Source organism: Molothrus aeneus, chromosome 12 (assembly GCF_037042795.1).
Source record: "Molothrus aeneus isolate 106 chromosome 12, BPBGC_Maene_1.0, whole genome shotgun sequence".
Lineage (NCBI taxonomy): Eukaryota > Metazoa > Chordata > Aves > Passeriformes > Icteridae > Molothrus > Molothrus aeneus.
The window spans coordinates 12,333,256-12,351,186 of NC_089657.1; the positions used below are offsets into that span (position 1 = coordinate 12,333,256).

At 39.2% G+C, this 17,931-nt stretch overlaps 1 protein-coding gene across 24 annotated transcripts in view; it reads right to left on the reverse strand.

Annotated features, from left to right (window-relative positions):
• SLMAP (sarcolemma associated protein) overlaps positions 1 to 17,452 on the reverse strand; it is a 73,037-nt gene extending 55,585 nt beyond the window's left edge. For 12 of the 24 annotated variants that reach the window (XM_066557814.1, XM_066557807.1, XM_066557810.1 and 9 more), the window contains exon 1: positions 16,399 to 17,452. In XM_066557814.1, the coding sequence (XP_066413911.1) occupies positions 16,399 to 16,596 (198 nt within the window). In that variant the 5' untranslated portion in view covers positions 16,597 to 17,452. The remainder of the gene's footprint in view (positions 1 to 16,398) is intronic. The other 12 variants (XM_066557816.1, XM_066557808.1, XM_066557812.1 and 9 more) reach the window with 1 other exon arrangement.
• Between the last annotated feature and the right edge of the window lie 479 nt (positions 17,453 to 17,931).

The following is a 17,931-nucleotide window of genomic DNA, read 5'->3' on the forward strand; positions in this document are numbered from 1 at the left end:
AATAACAGTGGCACTGCACTGGTACTGTGCATGAGATCAGTCCCATCTACACTGGCCCATCTACTCCATGGAAAAAAAGATCTGTACTGTGTATCACCAAAACAGATGAGCCCTCAAATTAAGTTCCCATAACATTCAAACTGCACTCCCAGTACAAACACAGCCTTCCCACAAAAAACATGTTTGCTGTTAAGTAATAAGCTTTGACATTCCAAGAGGTTTGACATCTAAGCTTAAATTTAATACAGCTGTAGACAAGATTACACTTTGATTAAAGGAAAATCAGCAAGACTTTTACACTACCTATAATTAGTCTACTATTAGTACAAAGTTTTAATAAACTTTAATTAGAATGAGATGCTATCCAAAGCTTGTTTCAAAGGAAAATAGGTTGGGCCACTGGGAATTGGCAGCATTAAGAGCAACACAGTTAAACACAAGTTTAAGAGAAACATGTGTGTCCCTATTTCTTCTTTTAAAATTTTTGGAAAAAGATTTTCTTCTGCAGCCAAGTAGTACACTTGGGTCTTAAGCAAATACTAGGCATATCAAACACAATACATGATGCAGGTTGGTTCAATGTTTCATTGGATTATTACAGCTTTGCACTATTTAATAAAAGAAAAAAATTGAAAAATCCCAAACAAATCTGTGGCACTTCTGTTAGATGAATTTTCAAGTGATTACCAGAAAAAACACTTCACAAGTTTGCCCAACCAGCCTTAAAACAACTAAGATGTTATTGTTCTAACAGAAACAGAACATGAAATTTGTATATAGATCAGCAACAGCTCTCCTGATTGTTTATACACAAATTCATGAGAATTTCCACCGAAATGACAAAACCTAAGAGATATGGGAAGCCAGTAAAGGCAAGGCCCTCTCACACAGAAGTACCCTTCCACATAGCTCTGGTTAGCAGGCAGGAATTTGTCTGTCTAGCACAGGCTTGGACAGAAGTAAGCTAGTCCTTCTCCTACTTATCTCCAAATCACCTCCTGCCTCTGCTGCCACCTGACAGCAGCTCCTGAGGGCCGAGCAAGCAGCTGTATTTTAGACCCTGTCAATGACAGACTGCAGCAGCAAAGTACCGTACACACCACCCCAAGCCTCTGCAGATCTCTTGGCTGCACTGCACTTTCCTTGACTGCACTCACAATTTCCCATCTAGGTTTCCAGGGAAGTGTCAGGAGTCAGCTCCCTGCTTTCTTCTGTCTGTATCTCAAATAGTTTTCATCCCACAAGTTCCCCCATTGACAGCAGGTCTATGCTGGGAGCAGTACCATCTCAGCAATTATGGAACACACCCTGTGCAGGGCACAGCTGCTGTGCTCTTCTCCCTAACACCGCCTCAAGAGTTGCACCACGGGACACCTCCAGCTCTCTCCCTGTTTATATGTTCTGGTTTCTTTTGGAATAGACAAAATACAGACACGTGGTGGAACTGAGTGTGGACCAGTCACCTCCCTGCACGCAACAGCAACACGTGCAAAGCACACAAGGCACTGGAAAAACACCACAGAATATCCTGTACTCCTTCAACATTCAACAAGGTACCTCAAAAACAAAGGGGGGCTAAACTTCTGAGCTTAAAGTATATTATTTAATTCTTAACAACCTCTCATGGTACAAAGTGCATTTTTAGTACATTCACTTGCTTCTCTGTCTCTTAAAAGTAGTTCAATTTAGATAAAATAAACGTATGCTCTTAATAAAGGTGCCTAATTTACCTTGTTAGGTTATACTTTTCACATTAAATTCAAAACTGGACAACTTGAGCAGCTTATCTACCCCCTGACTGCACAAACGGGATGGACCTGCCAACCTCCAGACTCAGCAGCTGAGTGTCTCCAGACTACCATCCACTCACGCAGTGCCAAGCAGAGCCAATGCAAAGCAGGACACACTATCATCAACCACCACCCAGCAGCTCTCTGCCACCTGTTTCTCAACCTCAGTGTTTCTTAACAGGCACATCAGGAACCTTGCTGTTTTCTTCACTTCCCTTTGAAAGGTTTAGCTTGAAATTAAATACCAGAAACAGCAAACTAGTAAACAAAATTGAGCAAACATCAATAGTTCAGAGTAACAAACCAGAGAAAAATCCCAAGAGAACTCACACAGCTACTATTCTAACAGCAAAAAAGGTAGTATTTTAAACCAACTGAAGTTAAATCTTTATTCCTAACTATTCTATGAATACCTAAATATTTTGAATAAACTAATTTTCAGATATAAACTCTTAAAATTTCAGAAAGTCCTTCTGGATTTTATCAGTCACCCATATATACAATAACCAATGCGCAAATTATTAATGCATTTTTTACTTATTATTTTAAGAGAAAATTAAGAATCATTTATAGAAAGTAAGTCAATTGACAGCAATATTCCACAATAAATTACAACAGAAGTATTCTTGCAGTGGACTTTTTGATAGAATACAAAACATTTCTTTCTTTGCCAGTTAGACAAGAATAACTATAAAACTTCAGGTAGGATCAAAAGCACATATATGACAAATATTTCCATGCTGCTATTTCAACCAAAACCACCTAGTGAACTCTAATACGGAATGCTCTCATTAACAACTCACAATTAAAAACGGGTAAAGTGCTCAACAGTAAGTGTCTCAAATATGGCAGAGAGACAGCACACTCCTTGCTAAGAACAGTTTTATATAAGGAGCTGAAACTATTTTTCCTAAAATCTTTCATGGAAGATGACCCATCTTCCAACTACACAACTAGTTCAATAAAAAAAAGAAAAGAAAAAAATCTATCTGCTCTGGAGATACTTTACTTCACTACAAATACATCTCCTTACAACTGCCATTCCTGCACTGCTCATAACAATGGCTCTTTTCAACATGCTAAGAATATTTCAATAGAACCTGAGAGAAGTAAGCATTTTTTAAAAATTAAATATTCAAACAGCATAACACAGAAAATCACCAATAAAAAGCTTTGTTACCTTAAATGATAATTGTAATGTTTCTGATCATTTTTCCATAGCGCAGAACTCTGCTCTTTGGGCACTGTGCCTAATGGTACAAGTACATTTAAAAAGGAGAAGTAGCAATACATGTTTCCTGTTGGTTTTTCTTTTTTTTTTTTTTATAAAAAGGGTAACTTGCAATCTAGAGTGTGCAACTGTGACTTCAATTCCTTCAATTGCTCTTCAGTTTCAATATTCCCTTCTGCATCACTTGATTCACTTGTAACACTGATCCACTTGTCTCTATCCATCCCTGTAGAATTTCCCATGCAGACTCCCTGGTATCTTCAGTGCTCTTCTCACCCGACTGTCTATCCCCAGCATAGCCTCAGTGCTGGTACAAAGTTCACCTCACCAGTTCTCCAAACTGACCACACAGATGTGCTTCCTGTCCTCACAGCACCTGAGCACCATTCTCCATGGCTACCAGCTCAAATCACAGAAAGTGACCTGAGAACTGGTTGTTTGTATTTAGAAAGAATGAGAAAGAGAAGCAGAAAAGTTTCTTCCAGCGTTTCCTCTTTCCCCTGATTTCCCTCTGTCCAGCCCCTAAACTGACTCATGCCTGGCTGCTCCATCACCATATGTACTCAAAGCCTCGTGGACATGAGAGGAAGGCAAGGCACATGAAGCTGGAATTTTACCACTGGGGTTTGCACTTTGCAGGAAGATACAGGAAGAGGAAGGCAGCAGTTGGGATTACTTAGAGACTTGAGTGGGGAGGCATTGTAAAAAATAGGTAACTCTTAAAAATCTGCAATTCTTTTCATCCCAAAGACCAAAGGAAGACAGCACTGACATTACAGAGGACAGACAAGAGAGCTGAAATCTCGTTTTAGTTATTTTAAGAGTGGCTCAGGTGTGAGAATCAACATGTTCAGGATAGGACGAATGATGGATCAGTTATGCAGAAGAGCTCACCGGGCATCTGACAACTGGTTTAGAAATATTCAGTGTACCCATAACCTTTTCTGCCATAGATTTGTTCTTTTTTCTTCAGTTTTGTCAAATACTTTCCTAAGAACAGTATTTTGCAGAACATTTTGTTTTTCACCTTCTCAACCAGAAAAAATAAAGGGAAATTTAATTCCAACCTGAAGTATCATATTTTCTAATGGTAACATACATACATTAAAAATGAAAGGAAGTTACTACCCAGCATTTGACAAAAACACAATACAGAAAGGAACTCCCTGCTACAGAGGCTTTAGGCCTCAAGAGGATCAGCTATTTGAAAGATGAAACACCCTACTCTGATGTTGAGGTTCACTGTGCCTCAAGAGGATCAGCTGTTTGAAACAAGCAACACCCTCCTCTGATGTTGGGGTTCACTGTGCTTTTTTGCTGCCTATTCTTCCATTTCACTATTCCTGTTCAATTAGATTACTGCCCTAATGGTGGCAAGAGCATCATGCTCTAAATGAGTGTTACCACCCACATTTTCAGAAACATGTAGGTTCAGTGACCTTGGATTTTCTAAAATTCATTTTCACTGCACATTGTAAGCTGACAAGATTTTGCTCTGTGCTATTTGCTTTAGTTGTTCTGTCAAAGGTACTAGAAAGCATGGAGGAACACAAATTGATAGTGAAAAAAGTACCTTCTGAATTGGAACAAAATCCTGTAAAAGAGTAGAACTGAAACAGAAAAGCAAGAGTTCTCTCTGAATTGCAGCTCCGAGTTTTGCAGCAAATAACAAAGACTCTATGTTCCACCACAGTTTTCAAAATGCAATTTCTCATTAGCATCGTGGGAAGATGCAAGTCATGCAGGCTTTCTGCTATGGGGCATCTTTAACAGCTCTACCCAAGCAGAAAAAACCTGTTAACACCTTTATAAAGAACAGTCATCCATGCCTATTCTCTAGAACCTAAAGCTCTAATACTTGAAAAAAACTAAACAACTCAAGTTATTTAAATGATAATGTTCTCAAAACTTGTAAGTTTGGCTTCATACACTGCTAGCATGTTAAACAAGTATGTAAATTATCATAATTCAGACATTTAAATGATAATACCCTTACTCTGCCTCAAGTGCAGGCAGGTATCTAAGTGTCTTACAGTGTAACAAGCCACATTTAACTGAATTCACCACTTGTGATTATATAAAATAAATATACAAGACATTCCTGTCATCATAATCCTTCTTCAAGCAAGGTCACAGAGCTCTTTCCAAAGGCTTGTTTATCAAAGCAGATAAACTTTCTTTCTCCTCCCTCTTTTAAGATTCCAGCAAACAACGCTCATACTTCAAAGGCTGCATGAAAAAGGCAAGTATAGCTCCTACTCTTTCAAATGCTCACAAATACAATACATGAGGGAAATAAGGAGTTCACCCCACCAGCCCAAGTCTACACAGCATATGGACAAGCCAAAAGAACCCTGCTAGGATGGCCTCAGACCTGCACACGGACACAACTGATAAAAATGCACTCCTGTTTGAGCAAATGTGGTGTACCTAACACCTCTGTGATTGTGTAGTCATTTATTGCTGGTGTGCTTTTCTTCCACTGAAATGGGACATTTCACCAAGAATTATTAAAAGCATTGACAGAAATTCTTCTGCTTTGGAATATAGTAACAATAACTACTACTATAACTACTATGCTAGTACTTAATGAGCAAAATGAATTAAAAAACACCAAGAAAGGAACAATGATGGGGGGAAAAACCCCAAACAACTGGAAGATGCCCCATCCCTGGAACTGTTCAAGGCCAGGCTGGCTGGCACTCTGAGCACCCTGGTCTAGTGGGAGGTGTCCCTGCCCATGGCAAGGGTGTTGGCATTAGATGATCTTTAAGGTCCCTCCCAGCCCAAACCATTCTGTGACTCTCTGATCAGTAGCAGGTTGGTCCTGTCCATTCACTCTATCATCTCTAGCTTTATGGAAAGGAAACCCCAGAGCAGGAGTTATATGGGTCAAAAATAACAAAAAAGACTGAATTGACCCATTTTTCATATTTGATTCAGTATACTCAGTAAAGTCCTTTTCCATGTCCTAGCAATTATACTGTCACTGCTAATATTAAAAAAAAATAAGTTGGCCCCTTCCTGTGTTCCAAAATATTTGTTTTTCTTGTGACTTTTTCACCACATTTTTTGTAAATTCAAGCAGAACTCTCCAAATGTCATAACTTGTTTTCAGATAGAAGAGACTATACCTAGAAAGCTGATTTGCCTATTTTCTTCTTTTCTATGTCACCACTATCTCACCATTAAATAAAAATACTAAACATAATTTTATATATTAAATATAACCAGTTTTGAAATAAAAATGCATGTTAACTGTGCCTGTAAACACAATTAAACTTCAAGGTTAAAACATTTTCTGTCCATATATGATCACAAATTCACATTTTAAAATCCTTCCACTACAACTGTCCCATGAAAAAGAATATTTGGGACACCTCAGCATGAGTGTAGCAGTTGAAAAAAATTACCTCTTCCAAATGTCTACAAGTATAACCAAGCACTTATTATTTCTTAAATCCTTCTACTATCTGAAAAGTTTTGGTCTGAACAAGACAGAATAGTCTGCACTGAGCTTTGCTCACCTGCATAATAACTGTCTGAAGCAATATTGAAAGCAGAATGGTATGTTAAACCATTCTAGATTTGAGGCATAGCACCAGCAAGCAGATCCAGCCACTGAAATCATGTTGCAAGATTACAGGTACCCTAACATTCGACTCCAAACTCCATCTTCATAAAAGGCTTTAAAGGATATTACAAAGCAATTATTTACAAAACACCAATTATAAACCAAAATGCATACAGCAAGTAAAAACCATAACACACATCAAAGAGATTACAAGTTACAGATCCCAAAATAAAGAGTAATAGTCATGAAGATCCTTTAGTATTAGTTTATAAAACAGAATATCATCTAAAATTTATCCAGCAATACTTATCCTGGGAAGGCTCAACATTAAGCTGCATGGGAAAGGAAGGAAGGAAAATGAGCACACTTACATTTGATAACCAGAGGAGACCAAAAAAACCCCTCTTACCTGCACATCTGCATACAAAATTATTCAACTGCAGGCACATTGACACTGACCTGTGAAGCAGGCAAAATCCCAGGAGAGGGTGACCTAAGGAGGCCCCAGGAATGCAATCTGGATGTCCCAGAGTGGCTCAGAGAAAGGACAGCAGTGTTTTGCTAACCTAACCCTTCCCAAGCCCACTTCTGGAACATGGGGTCAGGGAAGGTCAATCTGCAGCTAAAATGTAGATCTGCATTCAATTGATCAGGAAGCAATATGCTGCCACAAGATGGATGTACAATCTGTGCTGGTCTCAGTCAGGGAGGCAGCATGTGTACAGAGATTCAGGATCAAAACATGCACTTTGAAAGGAAGGCTGTCCTTGTGTGCTGATGCAATGCATTTGTTCAGGTACAAAAACTCCAGAAACATTTTCTTCTCTGTTTATGTGCAAGTTAGAAGCTACCTAAACACAGCACACATACTCTTTTAACTTTCTAATTAAGAGTCATTCATAAATGTAACCAAAGATCAGAATGACGCCATGGGTAAAGAGCATTCAAATAGACTTAGAACATCCACATGCCTTTCTGTGTTATAGGTAACATATTATTAATATAATCAGCAGCCTATCACTTATTCCCTTAATTACATAGGAAGGGCTCTGTTCATAGACCAAATCACTGGCCTTCACTGTAGCTGACAATATTTATATAACTACCAAAGCTCTGCTTAAGTGGCACAACCAGCAGCTTGACCTAACATCGAATAGCTACAGAGATTGCAAAAACAAATATACCCCTTCCATGACAATTTGTATTCCTGGCTCTCTCTTACAAGTGCTGGAATATGCAGTCTACAAAAGGTCCTTAAAGAGGAAGACCAAAAGAAAATAATTTCCCCTTTGAGTTGTTAAAAAGGAAGTAGTGGTTGACAGCTATAAGTGAAAGTGTTGTATTATTTCCACCCTTATGGAATTAGGAACATTCGTATGTCATTCATTTAGTGCTTCTTTTCCTCCAGAAATGCTTTTAAAATTTACCTGACACATTTTGGTAATAATTTTAAGTTACACTACACAAGAAGTACTCCAGGTAAGCATAATACTAAATTTAACTATACATACATACACTGGAAGTTACAAACAACACTTAAGATAACAGCAACACAGGCTAATCTACCAGCTAATACGCCTGCCACTGACCTCAGAAGCTTATTTCCTGTAGGGATTAATTCTGTACACAAAATTCTCTACAAAGTCCACAAGCAACCTCAACTCATTAGACCTGCTGTGGACCAGCAGATGGGACTGGACAATCTCCTGAGGTACACACCAACCTTACTTATCCTCTGCCAGTTCATCCATGTCATGTAGGATTTGCTGCCCTTGTTCACAGTATTGTAACCTCACTCAAAGCAGATACCACCCTATTTAATGACCTAAAGTTCTGGAATCCATACAAACAAAAGGAACTTCATCAAACTTATTCTTTGTCCCTTAAAAGTATGTGTTAATATTGACATAACCTTAAAAATTCCTCTGGCATCCAGCAAGAGGAATCCCTGTAATGATAAGAACACAACAAGGAGTTACCTACAGAGATCACAGACCTGCAAAAATAACCTGGTTGCAGAATGGATTCTTTCACAATCAGATCTAAAAAACAAAGCTTATTTTTTTAAATAACCGAGTTCAAAACATGACGAATTACAAATAATTCATTATCCTGAAAGCTTTCAGATACTTCAAGCACCTGGAAACAGTAGGCAAAAGTGCAAAACCCAGCAATGGCAGCATAAAATCACAAGTAATACTACAGAAACTGATTTGCAATTCTATTGCCCATAAGTTCTGGCATAACTATCACAGCTAACAACTAAAAAAAGGAGACAATGACAGTTAATTGTGCCACGAGTTACTGGGAAAGGTCACCAGGATATTAAAAGGCAAAAAGGCAGGCAGGCTAAATGCTCAGCTTTGCAGAACCAAGAGATCTGGCTTCTAACCTATATAATTAAGCATTACACTTCAAGAAAACCAATTTAAAAAAAAAACAAAAACAAAAAAACCAGAAAGGGAGGCATAATCATTAAACTCTGCTGGAGTGGAGTTAAACAAACAAAAAAACCACTTACAGAACATTGATACTATGGCAAAGATTAAGTTTTAAACAAATCAAGGTTTAAACTTCAGCTCACTCCACTTCCAAAAAAGGAACAACTCTGGAAAAGTTCCATTTAAGAGCAAAAACTTCCGTATCAGATAAGACTAATGACATATGCAGATAGCAGCAGCCAGTACCAAATGTCTTCAAAAGAACTTGCTGTACAAATATCTATCTGGCCCATTATAGAGCTTTTCATTCTGGATTTGAAACATAACATTTCTATTCCTTCCTTTAAAAAGGGTATTACTCAATACATGGTTACATGCAGCCATGACTTTTCCATCTTAAGCTCTTGCATTTATTTTATTTTTATGGAAGAAATACTACAAGTGTAATTATGAGAATATGCAGCACTAGTAAGTTAATTCTTATGTTTCTATTCAATACTATCTTAACACAGGAGCAAAAGATCACCCTTCTGTTCTTATATAGGTTTTATTCATATATGAGACATTGTATGCTTTCTGTATTGAAGACTTTCTGTAAAAAATATTTTCAACACATTTGAATTATCATGTGAAAACTAAAACTAAAGATATTCCTACTGGGGAAAAACTTACTTTAACATAACACAATGCTGTCACTATTTTTTGTATTTATTTACAAGTTCTCAAATTTTACACTATTAGGACATTTGCAATTGAGCCCATGTAACTGTCAATTCTTTCCAATGGTTGGTTAATGTTTTATAACCTAGAAGTTCTATGAATAACATATATTTCCCTTCACTACACACCACAGTTCAACTATCAATACTGTAATGTTCCTTAGCTCTGCAAGGATCTTATAAATTCCTCATGCCCTAAACTACTCTTGACTAATCCCTGAACTTTTTATGTTTATTTTTTACTAAAGTAAAGAAAGGGAAAGAAAAGGTCAAACTCCTGCTAGCATTTTCTGTGTTTTTCCACTCAACTACAGTGCTACTACAGGATTTTGGACTTTCTATTATAAGCCTGCTGGAAGTTCATAATTTATTTATACTTTCTCAAGACTGAAATAAACTCTAAGGCATTGCTCAATCACACACAAGTCTGGTACAACACAACAGGAAAATTGTATCCAATTAATTGTTTGGCTCCAGCACAATGATTTTCCTTTTCAAGGAGGAAACTCTTCTGGGCCTCTGGCAGAGAGATATGTCCTCTTGCAAGATGGGTATAGTCCAACCCATCTCTCTGCCTGATGTCCCCACTCCTAGAGCAGACTGAGAAAACACTTGTCTATATTCAACAAAAATGTGACAATGCTGAGCCTTTGTCCAAAAATTCTGCCACAAGCAGAAACGTTTCTGGAAAGACAGACAAGTTGGGAAAATTAACGCATGGTCACAGCAAGATCTAACAAAATTCAGAGCTCTTGGATAATCCAAACTCTCTGCAGGTGAACATTAACAGGAAGCAAGTATTGATGTGATTCAAAAGAAAATCCAGAGACAACAAATAGTCATATAATTTAGTAGCAATAGAGTGTAAAATTGGTAGCTGTAGGAATGGAGACAGATTTCTTGCTTCCTTTTGACCGTCCTGGTTCCAGAAACACTCATCATTTTCACTTTATGTTATCTATTAAAAGAAATTACAAAATCCAAAATGCAACAAAACAGCTGAGTATGTATCGACACATTTTGCAGAATTCTAGCTAGATCAGACTCAAATCAACACAACCAAAGTAGCACAGTGACACAGACACTCCTCACCCACATGGCCCTTTACAGCATACATAAATTCAATTACTTTCATTAGATAAATAAGCAAATGAGGCTGTAACATTAAGAAAAATGAGAAGATAAAGCCAAATCAAAGTATTTCTCCAGTGCCATGTAAATCCACCTGCAAATGATCACTGGATTACCCTACCAACATATAAAAAAGTAAAAATCAATAACAACTTTATATAATAAAAATGTAGGGAAGCAAGGTTTTGCATTTATAAGCCTGGGACCAGGAGCAAACCCAAACCATCCCATAAGAGATCTAAGGAAAACACATTTATTGGCCTTCATTCCAGCTAAGTAACCTGATTCATTTGAGGTTTGTAAAAATTCATTGCAAATACAAAAGGGATTTTTGTTTGTTTTTAAAGCCTAATCAATGTGTTGGTGTTCCTGGCTCAGGATAGATGCAGCATGACTGCAATGGCTCAGCTCCAAGAATTACAGTATTAACTCTGCAGCAGTGGCTCTAGATGGTATCTCTGCAGGGAAATCCTTGTCAGCATTGCCTTACCTCTACTATAAATGGCTGCCTGCACTCCTACACCAGCTCCCAAAACCATGGGGCTGAACTTGGTCAAAAGCAAGAGCTCCCTACCCCATCCTATCCTCATGATCATATCAGTATAAAATTGGGTGGTTCATTCAGGGTGAAAAGCACTTACATAAAAATATTAACAGGTGTATGTGAGGGCTGCCTGCCATCACCCTCTTACCAGAAGCACCTAAGCACTGGAGTTTCACCTTAGTGCATTACAGCAAATCCCTGGTCAGTCCCCCAGGGCACTTGGAAATATTCAATGTTTTGAAGACAGTGTCTCCACTGCAGACTGTAAGCATACAGCAACATCAAGAGTACTGAAAAATAAAACATCTGCTCATCTCTGGGACCACAATCCTAACAGAAAGTCAAGAAGATATAATAGAGGAAAAAACAAATAACAGACATGGTATCTATCAAAATAAATGCTACTGATAGATGGGAAACTAAACATACCTTACACAGATCAGCAGTAAATAGGCCAGAGTATCACACAGGATTCTCTACTGGAAGCAGCAGGAAAAAAAACTTCCCACCAAAACCCTGCAATTCCAAATACCATTCTTCATATCCCACTTAGTTTTTTAAGACAAATTTACTAAAATACTTCCGAACAAACAGAACATCCAAAGCAAATGTTCTGTGCTTTCCTGAATCATGCCAAGTTCTTGATATCCACAAAACATTTTATGTAATGTTAGTGAGTAACGTATTTCCTCTTTACTAATTTTGTTTGCTTTCTTTCATATCAATTTACTTAACTGCCTAGTACAATACAGCAAAAAAAGACTATCTAATCTCAGCTCCTGTTTGTCAATGTATTTCTTGCATTAGTGGTCCAAAATTAAATGCAGAATGCTAGATAGGGTCCAATAAGCTGCAAGGGGTTCTTCCTTTCCAAGTGCAGCCCCGCGTTTGTCCTGAGGCCCCTGCCTGCCCGTTCAGCAGCACAGCAGGTCTGTGTTGGGGGCAGCCCTGCCCTTGAGCAGATCAACTCAGCCCCACCACAGCAACACTCCCGGGCTTGGGGTCATCCCAAACAGACCAGAGGAAACTGCACTGTGTCCTTCAGATCACGCTAAACTGGCTGTGCCTTTGGGCTTTGGGCTGGCTGCTTTGAGTTGTTGGGGTTTGGTATGATTGGTTGGGTTTGGGTTTTCCTCCTGGATTTTGCGGGGGGGCAGAATCTGTTTTGTATTTGTTTTTTTTTAAGTTCTTTGCAGTACTTTTACCACACGTATTTTAAGTCTAGAAGCCATAATGCACAGCTTTAATGAATTTCATTTACTATTACGGGGACCATGGATTTCAATATACTACTTAGCATTTCCATCACCAAGATATGAATGTGCTCAATTCAATTCATATCCACTCTGATTTAAATGAAAACAATAGCATTATCTACCATTAACACATCAACTTGTGCCTACACTTTTTTTTTCAGTTATTAAAAATGACCAGTTCTTTAGGGTGCTTTTAATCTAAGAAAATACTTCATTTTTCATGGTTTCTCAGAGCCTTTGGTAAACTGTGGCAATGAATTCCCTATAAGAGCTACTTTTAATAGCAGCTCACAACAACGTCAGGGAGTGAATAATTCCAGATTTTGAAAGCCTGGATATCTGTTTGGAAGCTTCAGGTTTCTACTAAAAGCTTCTACATCTGTCAGAAGCATTTCAGCCTGGAAGTCACATACAAATTCTCAAAGGTCTTCCACTTGCTTATTTTTAGAAATGAAAACAAAACCCATAAAAACAAGTTTAAGATTATTTCAGTTACACTATTTTAAAGGGTTTCTTCTCAAATGCAGTGATTTGAGCTGAACACATTTAGATTTTCTGAAGTATAGCCCACTTTTTCTTTTGCTTTGATTCACACTTTTTGGAACACTCCATGTTGAGCATAGCATCTACTTCCTACGTATCTAGTGAGTCACTTTTTCAGGCACCTCTAAAAAAACCCAGATTCATTAACTTGCAATTACTAAAAAAAAAAATAAAACCAAAATGAATTCTAATTATAATATTCTAATGTTATCACTTCATGAAAAATCCACTAGTTAACTAGGAGTTATTATGCTGTATCTACAAACACAGGAAGGAAGAGGCATTGCACCAGTTATCTTCAAAAATATTACTATGTACAGAAAAAGTCTAAGTACAGATAATCCCACCACCATCTCCTTCCACCTTTATCATACACATATTTAGGCTCACATACTATGTTTAAAATATTTTAAAAAGCAAATCCAGCTTTAAGTACATTCTTTTAACTGCTATGTATTGGTGATCTTGAAAACTCACTCTATTTTCAACCTTAATAATGCTGGTGTTACATAGACATTATCTCCCTCGGCTAATAACTTTTTCCATGCATAATTAAAATGCCTTTATACAAAATAAACATTCACATCTTTCAATTGTAAGTAACATGTTATCTTCAGCTTGGTCTACTTATGCAACATATTTCAGCTTATACCTTCCTCTGCCTTAGGAAAAAAATTGTGTATTACTTTCCTTGACATAGCTTACTAATGCTCCCTCTCTTCAGGTTCTACCTCTATTTACAGATAATACTGACAAAATTGTTTACAGACTATATAGTAAACAGGATCACTCACATGATTCACTAAACAAAATAAAACTCCAAGCCCCCATGAAAAAAAGAAAAAAGTAATAAAGTGTAACTGAAAGGCAGCTCAAGAAGCAACAGAGCCTGGACTGAGTGACTGGTAATGCCCGAAACTGGTATTGCCAAAGTCCACAACTTATGAAACTGTAGTCCCAGATCATTAACAAACTATTTTGAAATAGCTGAAGGTTTTTCTCATTATTAAATGAACATTTGAAGGTCTTTCACCTTTCAAAAAATCCAGAATTGATGAATGTCCTATATATAAGATTCTAAGAAATGTTTACAAATACTGTGACAAAGAGAATTTGTGCAGGTTTAAATATAGGTCATTGATAGGATAATGACAATTTCCTAAATGAGATGTGCTTATTAGCAGTTATGTAAACAATGATAATAGATGTTGCTGCACGTATATGTTCTGGCCTGGTTTTCTTTGCACTTTGAAAGCACTACAGAATTTTTTAAAGTAGTTCTTGTGATTCAAGATCAAGCCTTATTTATCAGTATCTTCTAACTACCTTTTCACAACAGCATTTGATACCTGTTATCACTAATGGTGCATTTCCCCCACCCCACCGTCTCAAAATTTACCATTCCAATACTCAACCAGATCAAAAGCCAGTCCATACAGCCAACAAACAAGCACAAAATCTGAAATAGAACATGCAATAGGAGTGGATTCCAGGGCATGATCACAAACCCATTCTTTAGCTGTTTACTATGGCTACAGATGCCCACCTTGGCAATTTTCACCAGACCTCTGTCAAATCTTCACATGACGTTATCTCAAGAACTATCAAATACAATTCTTTTAATTACTACTACTAAGTTGCTATTTTTAAACAGATAAATGAGTAAGCATGCAAATTTTTTACCTATATTAGAGAAGCCAAAGCTAACTGAAATTTAAAAACAAACAAAAATCCTCACAGCTGATGGTTTTTGAAGCTTGTCTATCAATTAGTAGACTTGCTCAACACTCAGTGCTTTCTCAAATTAACCATCTTGAAAATGACAAATCATATTTGTAACCATAATAGAGCACATGGGGGTCTTAAAGTCTTTGTAAGTCATAAGAAATGTTGATAAAAAGCTATGTGCATAATGCTTTCTAATTTAAAAACAGCACAATAAATTGGAACATTTTACTTTGTTGAATCAAACAAGAAAGGTTAAAGACTACACTGAAAGTATTTCAAGCACTTAAGTTTTCTAGAATCCAAGAATGCACATCACATACACAATAGAGCTAAGCAAGATGCTTAGTGAAATGTTTAATACAGATAGCAGTTTGCACAATTACCTGCAGGTAACTTGAAAGCCATAACCCAGCCTTAAGAAATTAAATGCTTGTCTTGTCCCATCATGTCCAAGTATTGCATAATACAGGAAAGTTAACAATGGAAGGTTTAAGAACTTTGACTGCCTTGTACTGCTCCTCATGCTGTGTCATACTACTGAAAAAATCTGCATGAGTTACAGACCATGTTATTCTTAAAATCCAGAGCTACACTGACTGCATTTCATAGAAGAACTTGGTGTGAAGCTAAAAAGCAGCTGACTTAGAACACGTTAAGTTCTAGAGCATTACATCAATAGAGTTCGAAAAAGAATACAGTGCTGAGCAACTGCAGTCTGCCCTTTGTTAATTTTTCGCTGGATATTTAAAATTAACTTGACAGTCATTAAGTAAAACAACTTTACTTGTCCCAGTTCAATCCCTAGTGGACAAAACATGCACTACAGGACCCCTCAATTTTGCTTAACAAGACTGCCAGACTTGAGAGAGGAACAGTTAGAACACAGGATGTATTTTAAAACCATTTTCACTAACAATAAGACTATATCATGAATGCCACCCATTACACTCCTGTTGTCAGTAATAAACCTCCTATGAGAGCCTAACAAAATACTCCACAAAATTTCAAAAGGACAAGTAGGAAGAGTGCCAAACAAGAACAGTATCTTTTTAAAATCAATTTTTCAACGCTCCTCACAATCAATTTTCACACACTGATAAAACAGTAATTTCTCTACATTTGAAAAAAATACTATTACACCACTATATCGATACAACGTGCTTTCACATTCACACCTCGTCTCACCTCAAAATCACCCATTTCCCGTAATAAATAAGACACATGCAAGCCTTTCAACTACCCTTTTCAAATGTTAGTTTCATATACTTTTCATAATATTCAAAGAAATTACCAACTTACCTGGAAAGTTACCACTTTATCACAAATCTCACTCCTGCCCTACGCAACCACATTTATGACAGCAAAACCAGAGTGATCCACAATCTACAGGGACTTGCTAAAACATATGTGCAGTTTCAGTGTTTTCACATGAACATCCTACCTTGCCTGTCTTGTGATCAAACCAGACCAGAGCATGGTTCCTGGAGAGCACCTTGCAGTCAAAGGTGGCATTGTTCTGGGCTGGCCGGCAGCGAGCCACCGAGCGGCCGATCTTGACAGGCTCGTCCAGGTAGACATGACGCTCCTGAAACGGGTGGGAGTTCGGGCGGCAAGTGAAGATGGCCAAGGCTGAAGGCATCGAGGACAGATTGTGGTTGCCACACCAACCAGAGATGAAGAGAGCCTCTTCTGATGCAGACTGTCCTCCGCAATTTTAAAAACACCTCCACAGCAACTTTATATTAAAGCAGGACAAATATTATCATGAGAGGCCTAACAACTCATTGTTTCAGTGTGTAAACTAATTCTGGCAATAATCCAGTGAAAAAGTCCCATTATGTCTTTTAATAATATCAGCAGTGGCCCAAAAAAAGTCTAAAACGTACAACTTTCAATCCATCCTCCTCTGGAAGAATAGGAAAAAGCATCTGATTCCTTCAGAGAGAAGCAAAGGCCCCGTGAAAGAAGGATACAATGTCTTAAATCCAAGTAGATGAGTCATACAAGTACTTTTGTTTGTAACCTCAACTGCCTTCTTCCCCCCCCCTTCCGTAAACAACACTGACCAAAAGTCTGACCAATGCAACATGGAAGCAAGGAAAGGTTTATGGAAGGGGGATGAAGGAGAAAGATTAGCGTCCTCACACACACGGCACAGATCAGGAACTGGAAGGCGAATACAAAGCCCTCGTTCCACAACAGGGACCTAATGGTTCACCCAGCAATCCGCATTTCACCATCTTCGTGCGATAAACCCCAGCAGAATAGGTGGTCCTCGATATAGGATGGAGTGCGAGAGCTACACTGTTTTTCTCCCTTACACCAGATAAAGCTGAACTGCTCTACAGCTTCTGGGAGCCGCTCAGATAAGGAACTTGATAAGGCATGGAGAGGCTCCCAACTCGCCTTCTCCCGGGGACAAACCAGCGCGTGGGCAGGGTTCTCGGGGCCGGCCCTGACAGGTCGCTCCCCGGCGATGGCTCCGGCCGGCGGCGGGGTCGTTGTGCGTCCCTCGGCGGCGGCTCCGCAGGGCCGGGCAGCGGGGGCTGCCCCGGGAAGTGCTCGCCAGGAGCCCCCGGCGCGGGGCGCGGCGGCGGCGGCTCCGCTCAGCCTCTCCGCAGGTGACTGCGCATGAGGCGGGCCCGCTGCGCACCCCCGCGCTCTCCGCCCGCCCAGTGCGGCTCCGCTGCCCCGGCGGCGGGAGAGGCCTGGCGGCCGGGCCCGGGCGCTCCCGCTCGGTCGCTTTGCCGCTCAGGAGGCCACCGGCCGCGGGAAGTTTCCTCCAACCTGCGGGGCCCAAAACAAACCGGGTCAGGCGCCTCCCTCGGCGCGTCCCCCCGCGTCTCCTCGACCCCGCGGGCGGCACGGGACGCGCCCCGCTCCCCCCTTACCTTGCGCGCAGCTGCCGCCATAGCGCCTGGAGCCCTTCCCGGTGTGGCCGCGGCGGCGGGGCCGGGCCGGGGCGGAGCCGGGG